The 18,136-nt window shown below is 55.1% G+C and overlaps 4 protein-coding genes and 1 non-coding gene across 6 annotated transcripts; 3 read left to right on the top strand and 2 right to left on the bottom strand.

Moving 5' to 3' along the window:
* Positions 1-8,581: 8,581 nt before the first annotated feature.
* On the top strand, positions 8,582-9,053 carry LOC100347019 (histone H2A type 1-H). Its single transcript, XM_002721622.6, has one exon. It carries the CDS (start codon positions 8,632-8,634, stop codon positions 9,016-9,018), a length of 387 nt encoding a protein of 128 aa, XP_002721668.1. The 5' UTR covers positions 8,582-8,631; the 3' UTR covers positions 9,019-9,053.
* Positions 9,054-11,807: 2,754 nt separating this feature from the next.
* LOC138849849 (histone H3.1) lies at positions 11,808-12,380 on the bottom strand. Its single transcript, XM_089333513.1, has one exon. It carries the CDS (start codon positions 12,252-12,254, stop codon positions 11,844-11,846), a length of 411 nt encoding a protein of 136 aa, XP_089189639.1. The 5' UTR covers positions 12,255-12,380; the 3' UTR covers positions 11,808-11,843.
* Positions 12,381-13,720: 1,340 nt separating this feature from the next.
* Positions 13,721-14,305, bottom strand: LOC100347535 (histone H2A type 1). Its single transcript, XM_002721624.6, has one exon. It carries the CDS (start codon positions 14,173-14,175, stop codon positions 13,783-13,785), a length of 393 nt encoding a protein of 130 aa, XP_002721670.1. The 5' UTR covers positions 14,176-14,305; the 3' UTR covers positions 13,721-13,782.
* Positions 14,306-14,504: 199 nt separating this feature from the next.
* Positions 14,505-14,973, top strand: LOC149126863 (histone H2B type 1-C/E/F/G/I). The gene has a single exon (XM_089333514.1). It carries the CDS (start codon positions 14,566-14,568, stop codon positions 14,944-14,946), a length of 381 nt encoding a protein of 126 aa, XP_089189640.1. The 5' UTR covers positions 14,505-14,565; the 3' UTR covers positions 14,947-14,973.
* Positions 14,974-15,208: 235 nt separating this feature from the next.
* LOC138849850 (uncharacterized) lies at positions 15,209-18,029 on the top strand. Of its 2 annotated transcripts, none has more exons than XR_016234406.1 (2): positions 15,209-15,346; positions 16,034-17,614. It is a non-coding gene; the product is annotated as an uncharacterized LOC138849850 (transcript). The 2 variants fall into 2 exon arrangements; XR_016234405.1 differs by having other exon boundaries at positions 15,340-15,658; positions 16,034-18,029.
* Positions 18,030-18,136: the final 107 nt, after the last annotated feature.

Below are 18,136 nucleotides of genomic sequence, written 5' to 3'. Positions count from 1 at the left end.
TATGCTCAGCTTCGGTAAAGCACCGACAATCGTGTGGAAATGTAATGGGACAAAAAGGGCCTGACTTAATAGAAGAAAGAAGAAAACCCAGCGAGTCTGGTCTGTCGGGATTCTGACTCTTCGTGGCCTCCTGGTGTGGAATTCCTTCTTCCTGAGAATGGGGGAGGGGGACCATTGTGGGATGAATGTCTTAGATCTATTCAGACAGGTAGGGTTGAGAATGTCAAGGCCAAGTCTTACATGGATTTGGGGAAGGAGTGATATCTCCAGGTTTTATTGCTGTCTTTGAGGGGGAAAGGATTCTGGGTGCTCTCTGACAGGCCTTGGGGAGGAGGCGTTCTGGTCTGCAGCACTGCCTGTGGGGAACAAGGATCAAGACAGGAAGAGTTCAGCTGCTTCCCAGCCCTTCCCAGCTCAAGTTCAAGCACACGGCACGCCAAAACCCCACACTCTCATTTCCTGAGCCCCAGTGTCTTGAAGAGACGGGCTTCTTCGGCTCTGTATGCCATCTTCGTGGGGATCGGGCATTCTACCCCGAAATACGGGGTGTGGCATACTGAATAGTTTGGGCCAAATTTTAGAAGGGCAGGAAAGACGCTTGCAGCCTCTGTGCCTTGTTTCCCGAAGCAGGTCTTAACCTCACGTGAGAGGTGCCCTCTGTGTGCGCAGGGCAGACAGCAGCGGAGGAGAGCTGAGGGGAATGGGTGTGAGCAGGCCTTGCTGTCATGTGCACTTCAGGACTTAGCGCACACTCTGTCCTGTCACGTCGCCCCGCGACTTTTCCTCAGAGCTGGCGTCGGCTCTCAGGTGTCGCCACCTCCTCAAGCCTTCATTTCCTCGTGAGCAATCCCGTTCATGGAAAATGGCTGTTGCATAGACCTGTCTGCATGTCTGTGGATAGTCTGAGTTTTGAAACAGAGGCCCCCTTGAGGAACTCTGAAGGAGGGAGGAAAATATATTTTTCCTCCTCCACAGTCTGTATCTGAAATCATTTTCAGAAAAAAGGAGTTCTCCATGGCAATATATTTACCCGTTTTATTCACATTTTTAATGTACTCTATTCACATTTTTTTCTGTTTGCTTTTCTACCAATAATGAAGTTCCCTACCCCACCCCGTCTCTCCATGCTCTTAGAAATTTCAATACTATTACTAAAGTTCAATACCATCACTAAAGCGATTACTGGGGCTCAGAGTAAGATACCCCCAGGTGTGGTGCTCCGCGTGCCTCAGTGCTCTGAACTAAAGAACCCCCGGGGGCCCTCCCGCTGCCCTCCTGTCTCCGGTCATGTTCTCCCCCGAAGCACAGACAACTTCCCCTGCAGCTCCCTCATCTGCCTTGAGACCAGGTTCTCTGGAAGGAATCGATGGTTGGCAACCCATTGCATCTCCTGGGAAGACTGCGTCACAGAGGCCAAAGGTTCGCACCACAGACTGTCAGACTGTCACCCATGCTTTTTTTTTTTTTTTTTTTTTGACAGGCAGAGTGGATAGTGTGAGAGAGAGAGAAAGGTCTTCGTTTTGCCGTTGGTTCTCCCTCCAATGGCCGCCGTGGCCAGCGCGCTGCGGCCGGTGCACCGCGCTGATCCGAAGGCAGGAGCCAGGTGCTTCTCCTGGTCTCCCATGGGGTGCAGGGCCCAAGCACTTGGGCCATCCTCCACTGCACTCCCTGGCCACAGCAGAGAGCTGGACAGGGAGAGGGGCAACCGGGACAGAATCCGGCGCCCCGACTGGGACTAGAACCCGGTGTGCCGGTGCTACAAGGCAGAGGATTAGCCTAGTGAGCCGCGGTGCCGGCCCACCCATGCTTCTTAGGGCTTGTCAGAGACATTTTTGCCTGAGAGACATTTTATCTGCAAACCAGGGCAACATTCATTCACTGCGCATTGTTTCCTGGCATACGCCAGGTTTCTTGAGTCTCAGAAAATTTAAACATGCATACATTTGCCTGCATAGTACACACACATATATAACACATTGTGTACGTGTGTGTACATATACTGCATTCTCTACCCTATCGCTCAATAGTGTGGCATTTGTCCGTGCTTCTTAGAATGGAAACTCCAGTACCAAGACAACCAGCTTCCAAAAAGTCCCGAGTCCCTCTGTGGAATTTTACCAAAGAACCCCTGAGGTCAGTGTTGAAAATCAGCCAATCAGGAATGAGTACTCTTCTGCAACTTTGCATCCTTTATCAGCATAGCGGACCAAAGTGGTAACCTAGGTGGCAACTGTCTCTAGGTAGGATGGCGTTTTGTTTCCTTTGTCTCTTCTGGGCCGTTCTTCTGGTTTGCACTAAAGGTGAGGCTCAGTTTCAGAACCTGGTGAGGTCTAGTGGACAGTACTAAGGCTATAATCCAAGGTGTCACAACTTGCCATGCTCTGGGGTCATTCTGGCAAGCTAAGGAGCTTCAGGATGCACAGGGAACCCTGGAGCCCTCTGCTGAGAAGTGTGGCAGCGGGCCTGGGGAGGCCCATTGCAGCTGCTGACCATGGTGGTGCCAGCTGAGGTCTGGTGTTTTGCATCAGGACTGAATTGCAAGGCCCCAGTTGGCCGTCAGAATAAGTACGAGGCAGTTCCTGCCCATGTGTTAAGACTTTGAGGGTGCAGGTCAGGTAAACAAGAGTTAGGGACCAAAGATCATTCTGTGAAGTCTGTGATGTCAGGGCTGGCATTATGGTGTGGCCAGTAAAGCTGTCATCTGCAGTGCCGGCATCCCATTCAGGTGCCGATTAGAGGCCTGACTGCTCCACTTCCGATCCAGCTCCCTGCTAATGTGCCTGGAAAAGCAGTAAAGATGGCCCAAGTCCTTGGGGCCCTGCACTCATGTGGGAGACCCAAAAGAAGCTCCTGGCTCCTGGCTTCGGCCTAGCCCAGCCTCCATCTCTTGCAGCCATTTGGAGAGTGAACCAGCACATGAAAGTTTAGTGTGTGTGTGTTGTGCTGAGCAAGTACAAATTTGATGGTCCTTTATGGAGGGCAGCCAAGAGTGGACTCATGCCCCAAAGAACTCTTGACCCTGAAGCTTAAAGCAACAGGGTTTATAAAGGCAAAAATCACAAGAGGGGAGGGGGGACACATGGTTGCTAGGATGGGGGGATACATGGTTACTAGAGTCAAGCTGATTTAAGGCCTATGCAAAACTAGTATCGGTTACAACCTTGACAATACACAAATTACAGTCGACATTAATCCAGGTGTAGCCTATCTGTTTTAAGCTTGAGCAATCTGCTAGGGAGATTTCTATGCTCTGCCAAGTGGGGCGCAGTGTACTGTTGCTGTATGAACTGTAGGACCCCAAAAGCGGTGTCCTTTTGTGACGACCCCAGAAACACAGACTCCAGACCAGACGATGCAAAAGGCAGGAGGCAAATTTTATTTCATTTGCGCAAATGGGCCCTCTTCTGCTGCAAGCACCGAGCAAGAGAGAGGAGCCCCGAATAATCATTTTACACAGTTTTTAAAGGGCAAAACCACAAAATTAACATACCATAGGGTGGCGTAAGTTTATTGGGCAACTACAAGGGGAGGAGGTCATCGAGGAGGAGGAGAAACAGGGGGCTACGTGCCCTACGTGTCTAAGCTTGGATATGGGGAGGGGGTCCTTGAAGAGCAGAAAGGGGTGGCTACGTGCCCTACGTGCCTCGCGGTTTCTTTGTTAAGCTTGAACAAGCACAGGGGAGGGGGCTTATGTGCGTACCAGGATGTTCTGTCGCCCTTATCTCTGGCTAGTAGCCCTTATCTCTGGGTAGTAGCCCTTATCTCTGGGTAGTAGCCCTTATCTCTGGGTAGTAGCTATCTGCTTTCTCTGTGAACTTAGTTTACTCCCCATTTCCCAGGACTGTTTTATTAAGGCCATTTTATGGCGACTCTCGGCCGCTCCTTTCAGAACGCTGTTATTGTCTGAGTTTTAGATCATAGTTTCAGACTAGAGTCTCACAGTGGGGGGTGCTTTCTCAAGATGGAGTCTCAGGGCCTCTAAAATGGACTCCCTAACTTCCGTGTGTGTGTGTCTCCTCCTAATTCTGCCTTTCAAATAATTCTTTAAGAAAATCTATATCTCCTGGAATAACCATTTTTTTTTCATAAAGTTCGTATTTTACATTCCTAGAGCTCAAGGAGCTGGGGAAGTGCCACCCCAACATCGGCCGTTTTGTCTTTCAGACCGAGGGAGGTGCTGCGCTTTGCTCCTCCGGGCTGTGCCCTTCGCTTCTCCCAGGGCTGCACTCCAGAAAGTTCTGTTCATGCCTGATTGGCAGGGCGGGGGTGGGGTGGGGTGGGGTGTGTGTGGGCGGGCGCACTGCCACGCTTCCCCTGTGAAGGGGTCTTTTCTCAGTAGTGTGCTTTCATCTGGCTTTCTGCGCTTTGTCCTTCTCCTAAAGGGCTGATAGATGGAGGCTTCTCCCGTGAGAAGCTGCTTTGCGTGAGGCTCTCAGGGGAGGCTCCACTCCCACTGTGCTTCCTAACTGCCCCCCCCCGGGTCCCTGTGCCTCCACCTTTGCCCACCTGCTCTGTTTCCTTGTGGAACTTGCTGACTCTGCCTTCTTCATCTATAAAGTGGGACGAATAGCAGGGCCTATCACATAAAACCTCCCAGGTGATTAAATTCACGTCAGGAACCAAGATGAGTCGACTGCTGCAGACTTGAGAAGTGCTGAAGCCAGGGACTCTGGCAGAGAGACCGTATTTCACAAGGCAGTCACGTGGGGAGTCAGGAGTGGTGATGCTGGAAGCTGACTGCGAGGCAGAAATGTGGGGAAAGAGTTTCTGGATTGGGCAGGAGGGACCTCCCAAATTCTGACTGGAGGGGTGTGGAGTCAGGTCAGCATGATGCAACAGTGCTGCCAAACAACACCCCAATCTAGTCGGAGGTGTTGCTATACAGCCCCCAAATCTGGTCCGCTTGCCAGATGCGCAGAAAGCCCATCAGCTTTCTGGGGTGGGGGAAGAAGGTAGGTGTTTATTGCAAAGCACAGAGCAAGGAGCTGGGCAACTATGGCTTGATCCCAGGGCCCCCAAGGACCTAAGGGTGAAGGTTCGTATAGATCGAAATTGGGGCAGAGAGGTGCATGATCAGCTCATGTACAAGTTCTTGATTGGTCAGTGGAGCTCGTCACCTCCCTGTGGTCAGTGATGTCATGCTCTTTAGGTGATTTATGATGGCCAGGGGGCTCCAGTTGGCCTGGGGGTTACGTGAAGGTGGCAGCTGCTTTCTGCTGGGACCTGGAGTTCCCCTGCACAAACCACCCCAGGACAACACTGCCAGCAAGGTGCTCTTCGGTTGGAGAAGCACATGACATCTTGAGTCCAGTGCTTAGAACCTCGCAGGGCCAGCTGGATCCCTCTCAAGTCAGTGAATTCTTTTTGATAAAGGACAGGCAAGGACACCTTGGGCTACGGGGGACAGACAAGAGGCTGGGTCCTGCTTTTCTATTATAGGCGTTCAGTTTCAACAGTGAGGGAGCCCGGGACTAGAAGCAGGCCAGACTAACTCCACCTTCAACCTCTAATTCCATCTCACAGTTCCCTGCCAGCAAGTACACATAGAACAGAACAGGATGCAAGTCTGGTTGTGACAATATTTGCCAACGGCTGTAAGGTTCAGGGTTCAACAAAACCAAGCTAGAAGAAATTCCATTCCCTGCTTTCACAGGAGCCAACGTGCGGCCACTGTTTGTTCTTTGGAGATGGCACGGTGACGACATACGGATAAATATCCCAGACTGCGCGCTTCCGCTGCTCGGTCAGTTTTCACCACTGCTCCGTTCCCGTCCCGGACAGCAACCCAGATTCATCTCACCAGATTCTTTTCACCACTGCTCTGTTCCCATCCCGGACAGCAACCCAGATTCCTCTCTCCAGATTCCCCAGAGCAATGGTGTTTTCAGTAGCACAGGGGAACTTGCAGGAAGAGAATGCGGAGACAAGCTGTTCTTTACTTGGGGGTGTGTGGGAAATCTGATAAAGCAGTTAGTTGGATCCCAGAACAGAGCAATCCTATAGAATTCATGTAAGAGTTTGAATACAGCCTATCTCTTCATAAGCCCTCAACAAACGTTACGTGGTTTCATGACCATCCCTGGCTTGCTGGATTGATCCAGCAGTTTGTGTAACCCACTGATTTAGACTAAATACATATGAACAAACAAGGAAGTGTGGTTGGATGCAAAAAGTGCATCTCAAGGTTCGCCTTAAGAACAAAGTTAAAACAAAAATTCCACACAAAGAGGCCTCTGCAATGAAAGGGTCCCATGGAGCTGTCAGAGATGCTCCCAGAACGAAGGACTGGTCCTGAGACAAATTTCCTAAACTACCAGCGGCATGACAGAGAGCATTTGAAAAAATGGGCACTGAGTTTTCAAAAAGTCAGAAGGATGGAACAAAGACTTAAGCCTCTGCCATTCTTGCTCATTGCCCAAAAGATAGATAAACAAGGGAATGCATTCTAGCCCCTGAATCTCAATTGGTCTCATACCCTATTGCCTTCATCCCTCCCTCCCCCAAAGGCCACCTGAAAGACCAGTTGAGGAGGCACCACTCTGCAACTTTTTCCTAACAGAGTGTCTTGGGGCTTATGGTACAGTGGGTTAAGCTTCTGCCTGCAATGCTGGCATCCAATATGAGAACTGGTTCAAGTCCTGGATGCTTCTGTTACCAGAGAATGGCAGAGCTCTTGTCATCATGCAAGAAAGAATTCAGGCGTGAGACAGAGTAGTGGAAAGTGAAAGGTAGCAAAGTTTATTAGGGAAGGGACATCTGTAAGAACCGATGGGCACCTCTCCAGACAGGACCTGAGAGTGCCCAGTCGCTCGGACTGGGGTGGGGGGAGCGAGGTTACATGGCTGAGTGAAGTACACCTGGCCAGGCAGGCGGGCGACTCAGCAGAGAGGCAGAGGGCTGAGCGCCCAGTCCGGTTGAGGCCGGGGGTTTTTAAGGAGATGGGTCTCTGTCTTCACATATCTCCTCCTGAAACAAAGGATTTTATGGATGTAAATATTAAGAAGCTCCTATCTGAGTTTTCCCTTGAAGGTATCAGACAGGAGGAAGCCTAGCTGGTGCCATCCTGGGTTCAGAGGAAGGGTGAGCAGGACCCCCTAGAGAATGGGGATCAGAGCAGGGTGTTTGAAATGCAGGTACTGGGCTGCATCTGGGAGACTGTGGAAGATTTGTCAGGCAGAAGGGGCGGGACCCCCACCTGGCAGGTTATCAGGTAGAAGGGGGCAGGGCAGGATGGGAATACCGGGATGACTTTGAGATGCAGATGCATATGCTGGACATATGGCCTGTTACAGACACATAAGCTCATATCTGACTTCCTACCTAACACTTCAACTTCCCATCCAGCTCCCTGTTAATGCACCTGGGAAAGCAGCAGAAGGTAGTCCAAGTCCTTGGATCACTGTTAGCTGCTTGTGAGACCTGGATGGAGTTCCAGGATCCTGGCTTCGGCCTGGCCCAGTGCTAGCAGCCATCTGGGGAGCGAACCAGCGGATGGAAAATCTCTGGGTGTCTCTCTTATTCTGCCTTTCAAGTAAGTACATAGAACATTTTATAACAAAAACTTGGGGAGAAAACGTTAAACTGCTTACACTGAATCTACGTGGGCTACGGCTGCGATGTGCCACAGCACAGGGAGGCAAGGCCCTGGGATGGGAGACTCTACCACGTGGAGGGGCGATTGCTGCCTCCTGGTTGGATCTGAGAATGCGAAGTCGCCCGCGGAGCAGTGTGGGTCTTTTCTATAACGACTCAGCCCTAAACTGTCGGATTAAGCTCCTCTCCCCTCCTCCTTCCATCCTCCACTCCAATTTAATTTAGGCTCTCAAAACTACTTCAGGAGTACACTGACACGTGTGCTTTTATTCGTCACCTACACTTCTACAGGTGCTCAATAACACGGCCATTAACACAGCCAGACTGACAGGTCCAGGAGGAAGGCCGTGCTCTGCGGGCCATTCAGGAGCCGGGCTCTAATTCATGGATAAGTCTCGGAGACTCCGAAAGAAAACTGGAAAACCACACAGTGCACATAAAACCAGGTAAAGACAGGCATTTCCACAAGTGAACTGGCGCCAGCTGACAACGTGGAAGGCTCATGAGAAGTGCCTTCAGGGTTAGGTGCGGGCAAAGGCGCGCGCTCCCAAGGCTGTCACCAAGTACACCAGCTCCAAGTGAGTCTTGGACGAGATGCCGGTGTCAGGGCCCACCTGCTTGAGCACCTCTCCTTGCGGCTGCGCCCTTCTTCTGCGCCTTGGTCACCGCCTTCTTGGAACCCTTTTTAGGAGCGGGGGCTGTGGTCACCAACTCACGCATCCCTACTCACACATCAAAGACCCTCGCCAAAACCACTGCAGACAGCAGCGGCAAGCTCGCTTTGTTCCCCTTATGTATAGGCGGTTATGCAAATTAGAGGCAGACCAGATGAGTTGTGATTGGTCTACATGTTATGATGACGTCAGATGCCTGTTTCGTCCAATGAAACCATATATCCTACATAACCGTGTTCCATTGGCCTAAAGGAAAGTACCCGCGGAGCCAATCGCAGCGCGTCGCTTCTGTGCTGAGAGGAGACTATAAAGTATCTGTTTTCCCGATGTTTTCTGTAGTTCCAAACCGGCGTTGTGTGCACCCATGTCTGGACGCGGCAAGCAGGGCGGCAAGGCGCGCGCCAAGGCCAAGACGCGCTCGTCGCGGGCCGGGCTGCAGTTCCCCGTGGGCCGCGTGCACCGGCTGCTGCGCAAGGGCAACTACGCCGAGCGCGTGGGCGCCGGCGCGCCCGTGTACCTGGCGGCCGTGCTCGAGTACCTGACGGCCGAGATCCTGGAGCTGGCGGGCAACGCGGCGCGCGACAACAAGAAGACGCGCATCATCCCGCGCCACCTGCAGCTGGCCATCCGCAACGACGAGGAGCTCAACAAGCTGCTGGGCAAGGTCACCATCGCGCAGGGCGGCGTGCTGCCCAACATCCAGGCCGTGCTGCTGCCCAAGAAGACCGAGAGCCACCACAAGGCCAAGTGAGGCGCGAGGACAACGGCTCTTTTCAGAGCCACTTCCGGAGTCGGGAAAAGGCGGCACTGCCGAAAGTCCGACGCCGATCTGCGGCGCCGAGTCCTGGGTCCGGCCCGTGCGGCAGCTGCGGGGCCAGGCCGAGTCTGCCCGGAGTGGCGGGTTCACGGGTGCGGGAGTCCTGGTCTCGTGCTTACTCGGAGTGTGGCTCCCGCACAATGCACTAGCTGACACCAGCGTGTCCTGAGCCCTCGCTGAGCGGTTTCCGAGACCCTGTTGTCCAGAAAAGGACGACGGCTGTGCTGTATGGAGGCCGTTCGCCTTAGAAAGCAAGTGTTTTCCGATGTGCGTGCCTGTTACCTAGTGACCCCCGAGTCGCACGTGTGTTTTACTGGGTCCTTCACAACACCTGATGTTCTTCTGTTCGTTCTGTGTGATACTTGGAATCTCGTGGTACCTGGGTTTTCTCCTCTTCCAATCCCGTTTCCTAAGCATTGCTGAGTGAGGCATTGCCGGGTGAGTAGGTGGCCAGGCCAGGCGGCTCGCACTTGCTGACGCTCATGGCCCTGAGTGCCTTTAAGCTGCTGCCGGCGGCGCTAATGAGTAGGCGCCCGCCGTTGGAGAGTGATCCCTGCTGGGAAGCCACTTTGAGAAGGGTGAGGTCAAAGGTCCCCACGTCCGAATTTCTATACGTTTTCAATCTAGGCCCCGATAATACCATTTATACCGCATAACAGTTCTATGTCTGGAAATTCAGCTACAGACTGTTTCTTTTTCCTCTTGCATTAATTTCTAATGGATTTGTTCCTAAGTGCCACGCATTAGAGCGCTAACAGAACACTGCTTGTCCTGAAGAAGTGCAGTCTACTGGGGAAGAAGACAAAGCAATCCAGCACCATAGCAAGAATAACTAAAGAGAACACACGGACTGGGAGTAGCAAGGAGTCGAGTCTGGAAGGGAGCATCTGAATTGAACGTAAAGGAAGCTGAGAACCAGGCAGTGCAGGTCACTTACAGCTCATAGCGTGTGATGAGTGCAAAAAATGACGAGAGGCTCAGTGTTGGCAAAAGGCAAAGGATGGAGACAAGCAGGAGCCAGAAGGGATTTGTAGGTCACTGTTAGTTGCAAGGATTTTTTTGTGTACTAATTGCTACCCCAGACTTAACTCTACCTTCTGAAATTCTTCTGAATCTCCAGGAAAGAAAATACATACCATGAACGTTCATCAGGAAACTACTGTACTTTTCCCATGATCCTTGCAATAAGTGGATCTACCTGCCATCAGAGGAGCCAAAATGATGTATTGCCACTGGGTACTCATTGTGTGCCACTGCTACTGATGCCTGTATGGGAGATGAGAACAAAGTGGAGAAAGAGCTTAGCTAAGCTACCAGATAGGGAATGATTTATATGCACATGCACATAAACGTAATTCCCCAGGGCTCCTGAATAAACACTGTGTCATGTGACCACAGCCAGAAATTAATGGCAAGAGTGTATTGGCTACATCTCCAGGGCAGAGTGCAGGCCTAGGGATATCTATGGACATTCCTGATCTAATAATTGTTGGGTTCTCAGCCCAAAGAAATGGATGCAGTGCTTACACACTCAGCGATGCCAGTCTGTCTGGCATTTGGGTCAGCAGGCCCTGCCACCACCAAGTGGTCCTGGGGGCTTTGTTTCCCTCCAGAATTGTGGGTCTCCCTTTTCAGAGGAAGGGAAACAGCAGAGAGGGGGTGCTTAGTACTTTATTTTTGTTTAAGGTGGTGATTCCAATAGAAAGCTTTAGACCATTGCTTCAATATGGTGCAATTTGGGAATTCTACGATCCATATTGTGTAAATCACGCTGGTCCTTCTCCATGAATGCAGGGAGGCAATGAGCACGAGACATTTGTAGCAGTTCCAGCAGCAAGCTCATGCAGCAACAATGACTCAGCAAGGAATCAGTGGAAACTGAGTGGCAGAGAGGCCAGTGAAGCAGATGGGAATGGACTGCTTTCTAGAGCTGAATGTAGGAGTGGGCCTTTGGCATAGACCTAGAGCCCCCACTCAGGATGCCTGGGCCCCCACTTTGCCTCTGATGCAGCTTCCTGCTCATGGACGCCCCTTGGAGACAGTGCTGATGGCTAAGTACTTGGGTCTCTCCCACCCACATAGGAGCCTGGACTAAGTTCTGGGCTCCTGGCTTTGGCCTGCCCAGACCTGGCTGTTGCTGGCCGTGGGTAATCTTTGGTGTCTCTACCTTCCAAATATGCAACCAAATTAAAGAGATTCAATATAAAATACATCTTCTCCATTTACATCTCACAAGCTGAGGGTGGCCAGACAGTCACACAGATTGCACACAATGGTTAACACATGTAGAATTCTCAATACATTCCGGCAGTGTACTTGCCCACAAGTGCACCTAGGTTAGTCTTTACTTACACTTAGTAAAACATTTCCCGCTGCCCATTCTTTGATTTGTCTAGCATATAGAAGAGCTGTCTACATTTGTGGGGAATATCCAGGCCAACAAATGCCTGTCTTTGAAGGTGCACCTTAGGAGAAAGGAACCATGTATGGGGTGACAAGGAACTCTAGGAGCACACAGGTGGGGGACAATGGACCTGGTAAGTAGCAAAGCTGTCAGTGACGTCAGAACACAGCAGCCTAGTAGAGGCGGTCTCCCTGGCTAACAACCCACGTGTTGGGTTGTATGGACGCCTGACTAGAACCTACATTTATGTGAACAACCTCACCGACCAAAGGCACAGCAGTTACAGTTCCCCAGCGCACGTGTGTGGCTCTGAAAAGAGCCTTTGGGGTGTGGGCGGGGGGGGGGGGCGCCAGGCTCAGGCCCGCTCCCCGCGGATGCGGCGCGCCAGCTGGATGTCTTTGGGCATGATGGTGACGCGCTTGGCGTGGATGGCGCAGAGGTTGGTGTCCTCGAAGAGGCCGACGAGGTAGGCCTCGCAGGCCTCCTGCAGCGCCATGACGGCCGAGCTCTGGAAGCGCAGGTCCGTCTTGAAGTCCTGCGCGATCTCGCGCACCAGGCGCTGGAAGGGCAGCTTGCGGATGAGCAGCTCGGTGGACTTCTGGTAGCGCCGGATCTCGCGCAGCGCCACCGTGCCGGGCCGGTAGCGGTGCGGCTTCTTGACGCCGCCCGTGGCCGGCGCGCTCTTGCGGGCCGCCTTGGTGGCCAGCTGCTTGCGCGGCGCCTTGCCGCCCGTCGACTTGCGCGCTGTCTGCTTCGTGCGGGCCATGCCTGAGAATCCTACGCGCTGCGAGAGCGAGCAACCGAGAGCCCGCGCCGGCGGCCAGCACTTATACTGCTCATCCGGCCCTGATTGGGCAGAGCTGTGGCGGGCGGAACCCGATTGGAGGGAACTCCAGTGTGCGTTTGGCTATTCCCGCCCTTCGGATCCGGGTCACGGCTCCTGACGTCACATTTCGTTCGCTGCTTTGGACCAATCGCGGTCGTGTTCCGCCCACGGAGAGGATTTTTGAATGGAGCGCGAACCGTTCTTCAGGAAACGCGTTTTTGTTCGACTCTTGACCGCCTCGGCTGGATGCGAACGCGGAGCGGCGCTATCGTAGCCTCCCCGGCTTCCCTCGGGGTCCCTGAGGAACGGCTCCCACCCCGGCCCGGGAGCCGCGCGCGCCTCAGCCCCGACCTCCCACCGTCCCCTCCGGGAGCGCGGGACCCCGGCCTGAGAGCCGCGGTCGCCTCAGCTTCGGTTCCCTGCCCCGTCAGGCGCCCACTCTGAGAGCGCGGGACCCGACTCGCCCGGCTCTTATCCTGAAGCTTCCTGTCCGCGCCGCCACGACCCCTTCCAGGGCTCGGTGAGAAGACTAGAGACCCAGCCCCCCGAGACCGGCTCCGCCGCCGACGGAGAGCCGCCATTTCACTTCCGCGAGGACTAGAGACCCAGCCCCCCGAGATCAGCTCCGCCGCCGACGGAGAGCCGCCATTTCACTTCCGCGCCGCGGCAGGCGCTGGCCAATCACGGCGGGGGGCGGGCTCTCGGACGGCGCCGCCGCCCAATCAGGGCCGTCAGCGGCCCCGGGGAGCGGAGGCGGGCAGACGCCTCTGCCGCTGGGGCTCCCTGCAGCCGCGGTAACGTTAGCCCGGCACGTCGGCCCCGCCGGGAGAGCTGCCCGCCCGGGGAGGGTGCGTAGAGTCCCGCAGGCCCTGAGTCAAGGGACAGTAAAGGCAGAGTCGGAGTCCATCGGACCCCACCGGACGGTGCAGGTGGACTTGCGCCGACGGGCTCGCGTGGCGCCAGCACCCACAGCCGTCCCAGTGCTCGCGGAAGCCCGGCACCGGCAGACCGAGGGAGACCTGCGCGTGTCGCCTCGTCCTCCCGGCCCAGGGCAGCGTATCTGTGCGCACTCGGAACTCCCCGGGTCAGCAGAGCCCAGCACGCCGGCCTGACTTCACCAGAGCCGGGGATGGGGCGAAGTCCCGCGTTCTTCTGCCCCACTCCGCCCCTGGGGAAGCAGGGAAAGCTGGCAGGGAAAGCTGCTTGGAATGCTTGGACCCCCTGCACCACAGTTCAGAGAAGCCTACATACACAACGGGTCACCTTGTAGGTGTAGGGAGTGACCAGCGGACACAAGAGCCGGTTCTCCGTGTCTGCAAAACCCAACATTGCTGTTTCTCCGTGCTTAATTAAATATTCATTCATACAGCGTTGTGACCGAGTGCTCAGTCCTTTCGTGGACGCCGTGGTGGCTCTGAAAAGAGCCTTTGGTGCGGGCGCGGGCCGGGCAAGGCCGGGCGGCGCGCGCTCACTTGCCCTTGGCCTTGTGGTGGCTCTCGGTCTTCTTGGGCAGCAGCACGGCCTGGATGTTGGGCAGCACGCCGCCCTGCGCGATGGTGACCTTGCCCAGCAGCTTGTTGAGCTCCTCGTCGTTGCGGATGGCCAGCTGCAGGTGGCGCGGGATGATGCGCGTCTTCTTGTTGTCGCGCGCCGCGTTGCCCGCCAGCTCCAGGATCTCGGCCGTCAGGTACTCGAGCACGGCCGCCAGGTACACGGGCGCGCCGGCGCCCACGCGCTCGGCGTAGTTGCCCTTGCGCAGCAGCCGGTGCACGCGGCCCACTGGGAACTGCAGCCCGGCCCGCGACGAGCGCGTCTTGGCCTTGGCGCGCGCCTTGCCGCCCTGCTTGCCGCGTCCAGACATGATCAGCTGCCAAATCAAGTCTCAGCAACGTGAAACAGCGGACCCGCTACCAGCTACTTATACCCTGCTGTGGTTTCCTGACGCAGCCTATGCCAGTGGCCGGATGCAAACTGCAGCCAATCAGAAAGCAGCAGTAAAGCCAGGCCCGCTTCCAATTTCCTTAAAACGTAACGAGTTCAAAGGCCATCGTCCCGGAGGCGGGAGATGCAAAAGGAACCAATCAGAGTGCAGGGTCAAAACTAGCCTATCAGAGAGGAAGACACTAAACTAGCCAATGAAAACCCGAATCGCTGCAACCCCTCATTTGCATCCGCACCAAACAAATAGTCGAGGTGCGTGCGCTGGCCCACACTTGGTTTCTTCGCGCTAGAAGACTTGGAGGTTTGCAGCATGCCCGAGCCCGCGAAGTCTGCGCCGGCCCCGAAGAAGGGCTCCAAGAAGGCGGTGACCAAGGCGCAGAAGAAGGACGGCAAGAAGCGCAAGCGCAGCCGCAAGGAGAGCTACTCGGTCTACGTGTACAAGGTGCTCAAGCAGGTGCACCCCGACACCGGCATCTCGTCCAAGGCCATGGGCATCATGAACTCGTTCGTCAACGACATCTTCGAGCGCATCGCCGGCGAGGCCTCGCGCCTGGCGCACTACAACAAGCGCTCCACCATCACGTCGCGCGAGATCCAGACGGCCGTGCGCCTGCTGCTGCCTGGCGAGCTGGCCAAGCACGCCGTGTCCGAGGGCACCAAGGCTGTCACCAAGTACACCAGCTCCAAGTGAACAGTCTCTTGCTTTCAGAAACCCAAAGGCTCTTTTCAGAGCCACCACGTTCTCAGGAGAAGCAGCTGTGCTGTTGTGTTACGTCGTGTGGTGGGAGTGAGGGGCGAGGTCTTGCAGCGGCAGAGGCATCTGCCCGTCTCCGCTTCCCCCGAGGCCGTTGAGGACCCTGATTGGGCGGCGGCGCCGTCCGAGCACCCGCCCCCCGCCGTGATTGGCCAGTGCCTGCGGTGGCGCGGAAGTGGAATGGCGGCTTTTCCGTCAGCCCCGGTACTGCGCGGAGGACGCCTCTCTGTGGAGGGCTTGGGCTTTAGTCCTTGCACTGTGCCGTGAAGGGGTCGGCGCGACGCGGACATGAAGCTTTAGGATAAGAGCCGCCGACTCGGATCCCCGCGCTCTCAGAGTGGGCGCCCTCCTGTACAGGGAGCTGGGGCTCTGATGCGGGCGCGGCGCTCAGTGTGGACGGTGGGAGGTCGGGGTTCTGAGGCGGGCGCGGCGCTCGGTCCGGTGGTCCCGCGCTCAGTGTGGACGGTGGGAGGTCCGTGCTCTGAGGCGGGCGCGGCTCTCAGATCTGATCCCGCGCACCCAGTGTGGACGGTGGGAGCCGGACTCTGAGGCGGGCGCGGCTCTCAGGTCTGATCCCGCGCTCCCAGTGTGGACGGTGGGAGCCGCCCTCAGGTTCCTGTGACGGAAGCCGGAGAGCCCCGCGCGCGGGGTGAGGCAGCCGCGCCCGAGGGTCGGGGCAGGGCAGGGGGCTCGAGGCCGGGGAAGGGGCTTTGGCACTGCCGAGCCGGCCCCGGGCCCTGCGGGCGGGTCCCCGTAGTGCCCTGCCCGACGCGGGCGCCCCTGGCCGCTCCGGAGCCGGACGCGCTGCCCTCTCGTGGCCAGGGCGCAGGAGCGCGGCCCGCGGACGGCTCCCTCCCGCCTGGCACTGGGGCGGGAGGCTCCGCGGAGCGACGCTGACCCCGCTGTCCCCGCATCCGCAGGAACGCGCGCGTGCCAGGCCGGCGGGGGGCGGGGTAGACGGAGGGACGGTCGTGTTGGGTGTGGTCTGAGTTGCTCAATACAAACTGAACGTTCTGTACCCTAGGACCAGACAACAGGATTACGCTTTCTGGTTCCGGTCCTCAGAAGCACCGACCATCTCCAGGCGGCTTTTGCGGGGTTGCTGCCCGCCCCCTGTCTGACCCGGGAGGACGATAATCACGCGGTTTAAGGCGCAGTTCGCCCACCACGAACAGGCCGCTGTCAGCCTGGTCATCTGTCACTTCGCAGTCTTCCTTTTGCCCTTTTCCTTTAAGCACCTGTGAGTTCTCTTCCAAAGTTCCACTCGCGTACCTTCTTTGGAGAGAGACTTTCTCTTCCACGCATCCCGCTGCAACCGGGCTCCGCTTGATAGGATTCACACAGCACAGAGGCCTAAACTACAGACTTACTTTCTCGCCCTCTGGCTATCAAAGCCTCAGCAGGGCTGAGTCTCTCTCCCCTTGTTTATGCCCACCCACGGCCTGCCTTGTGCCCTCCAACGCTGCCCTCTCTTCCTCTGTGAGGCCACCAGAGCCCTGTCTCCGTTACCATTCACGTCGGAGATTAAGACTTAACGCTGAGATTTATTTATTTGAAAGACTGAGTCACAGAGAGAGAGGGAGAAAACCATCTTCCATCCCCAAGTGGCCACAACAGCTAGGGCTGGGCCAGGGACTGCATCCACGTCTCCCATGTAGGTGCAGGGGCCCAAGGGTTTGCTTTTCCAGACCATTAGCAGGCAACTGGATCAGAGTGGAGCAGCCAGTGCTCAAACGGGTACCATACCCAGTACACCACAACGCCGACCCTTCCCCCCATTCAGTTCTTAACAGCGCTTAGGACTGTTTTCCATGCTTCAGTCCCAGCCTGCTCTTCCAAATTCTCTTTGCTGAAATGGCTAAAGTGACCGTTGAAATTTCCTAAACCAGAGGTGAAAAGCTGATTGCCCCTGAGGTCTCAGCCGATGAAAGCAAAAGTGGCTGGGTGTGAGAGACCAGGCCTCATGTGCACAAAAAGTGCCCTTGGCTGTTCTCCCTGAAGCACGCAGCCTTCCGACACTGTTCCCTTTCTCTAGTTCTGGAAGAGATACTGACCAAGACGTGTCCCACTGTTCTTTTAATTCTGCCGTGAGACCGAGCGTGGCACCAGAGCAGCTGGCGTGTGGGACGTGGGGGCCTGGGGGAGCCACAGAGAACAGAGGAGCACAAGGCCCGCCCACGCCGCTCACAAGTTGCCTTTGTAGCTGTGTGGGCACAGACAGGGAGCCTTTCAGCTTTCCAAGAGGACATGCATCTTCATCTAATCTAGTTTTTCAATACTGGCAACTTATAATTATATGTGTATATATATAACACGCTACAGACTAAACAAAACCAACGTCTGCTGCCATCATCCAGTCATCTCGCTCAGGATCTCTGGCCACAAACAAAACCTCAGCCCATGAAAGCTGTCTGGTCTATTGACCCTGCCAGGCCAAGGTCAGACACCCCGGCCTTCCCAGCTTTCTAGATCCTCAGCTGAAAACCCCCTCCCCTCTTGGCCTCTCTGGGCAGGGGCACGGGATAAAGTGGTTGAAAGAAAAACTAAATTCTTCACTCACAGCAACGAGGTGACGGCGGTAAAAAATGTTTGGAGTTGTTTAGTGTGGATTGAAGAGTTATATGGATCTTTGCTTTTTTTTTTAATATGTTCTTTGCTTGTTGTGTTACATCTGTCTTATATTTTAACCAATATTTTTAAAAGATGTATTTATTTGAAAGGCAGAGATACATAGAAAGGGAAAGACAGAAAGAAAAAGAAATCTTGCATTCGCTGGTTCAGTCCCCAAATGGCCACAACAGCTGGGGCTAGGCCAGGCGGGAGCCATGAACCTGGAACTCTCTGACCCCAGAGCTTGGGCCATCTTCGGCTCTCCCAGGCACAGCGGCAGGGAGCTGGATGGGAAGTGGAGCAGCTGGGACTTGAATCATGTGGGATGCCATGGACACAGGGGGCTTGACCCTCTGAACACATCACTGGCCCCTTAATATTTCAATTAATAAATCAGTTACATACATTAAGGGGACACGGTGTGATGTTTTCATACATGTGAACAAACAATAGGGAGTGATCAAATGGTTGTCATAGCTAGTGATTAGCGTACGCACCTCCCTTGGCTTTGTTATTG

Source organism: Oryctolagus cuniculus, chromosome 5 (genome assembly GCF_051225735.1).
Source record: "Oryctolagus cuniculus isolate XC-2025 breed Fujian yellow rabbit chromosome 5, ASM5122573v1, whole genome shotgun sequence".
Taxonomy (NCBI): Eukaryota; Metazoa; Chordata; class Mammalia; order Lagomorpha; family Leporidae; genus Oryctolagus; species Oryctolagus cuniculus.
Note: the sequence above shows the minus strand (reverse complement) of the source record. Positions and strands in the feature narration are given on the sequence as shown.

What these genes read in the sequence shown, in the direction of transcription:
- LOC149126863 (XM_089333514.1), top strand. Translation starts at nt 14,566, where the DNA reads ATGCCCGAGCCCGCGAAGTCTGCGCCGGCCCCGAAGAAGGGCTCCAAG.
- LOC100347019 (XM_002721622.6), top strand. Translation starts at nt 8,632, where the DNA reads ATGTCTGGACGCGGCAAGCAGGGCGGCAAGGCGCGCGCCAAGGCCAAG.
- LOC138849849 (XM_089333513.1), bottom strand. Translation starts at nt 12,254, where the DNA reads ATGGCCCGCACGAAGCAGACAGCGCGCAAGTCGACGGGCGGCAAGGCG.
- LOC100347535 (XM_002721624.6), bottom strand. Translation starts at nt 14,175, where the DNA reads ATGTCTGGACGCGGCAAGCAGGGCGGCAAGGCGCGCGCCAAGGCCAAG.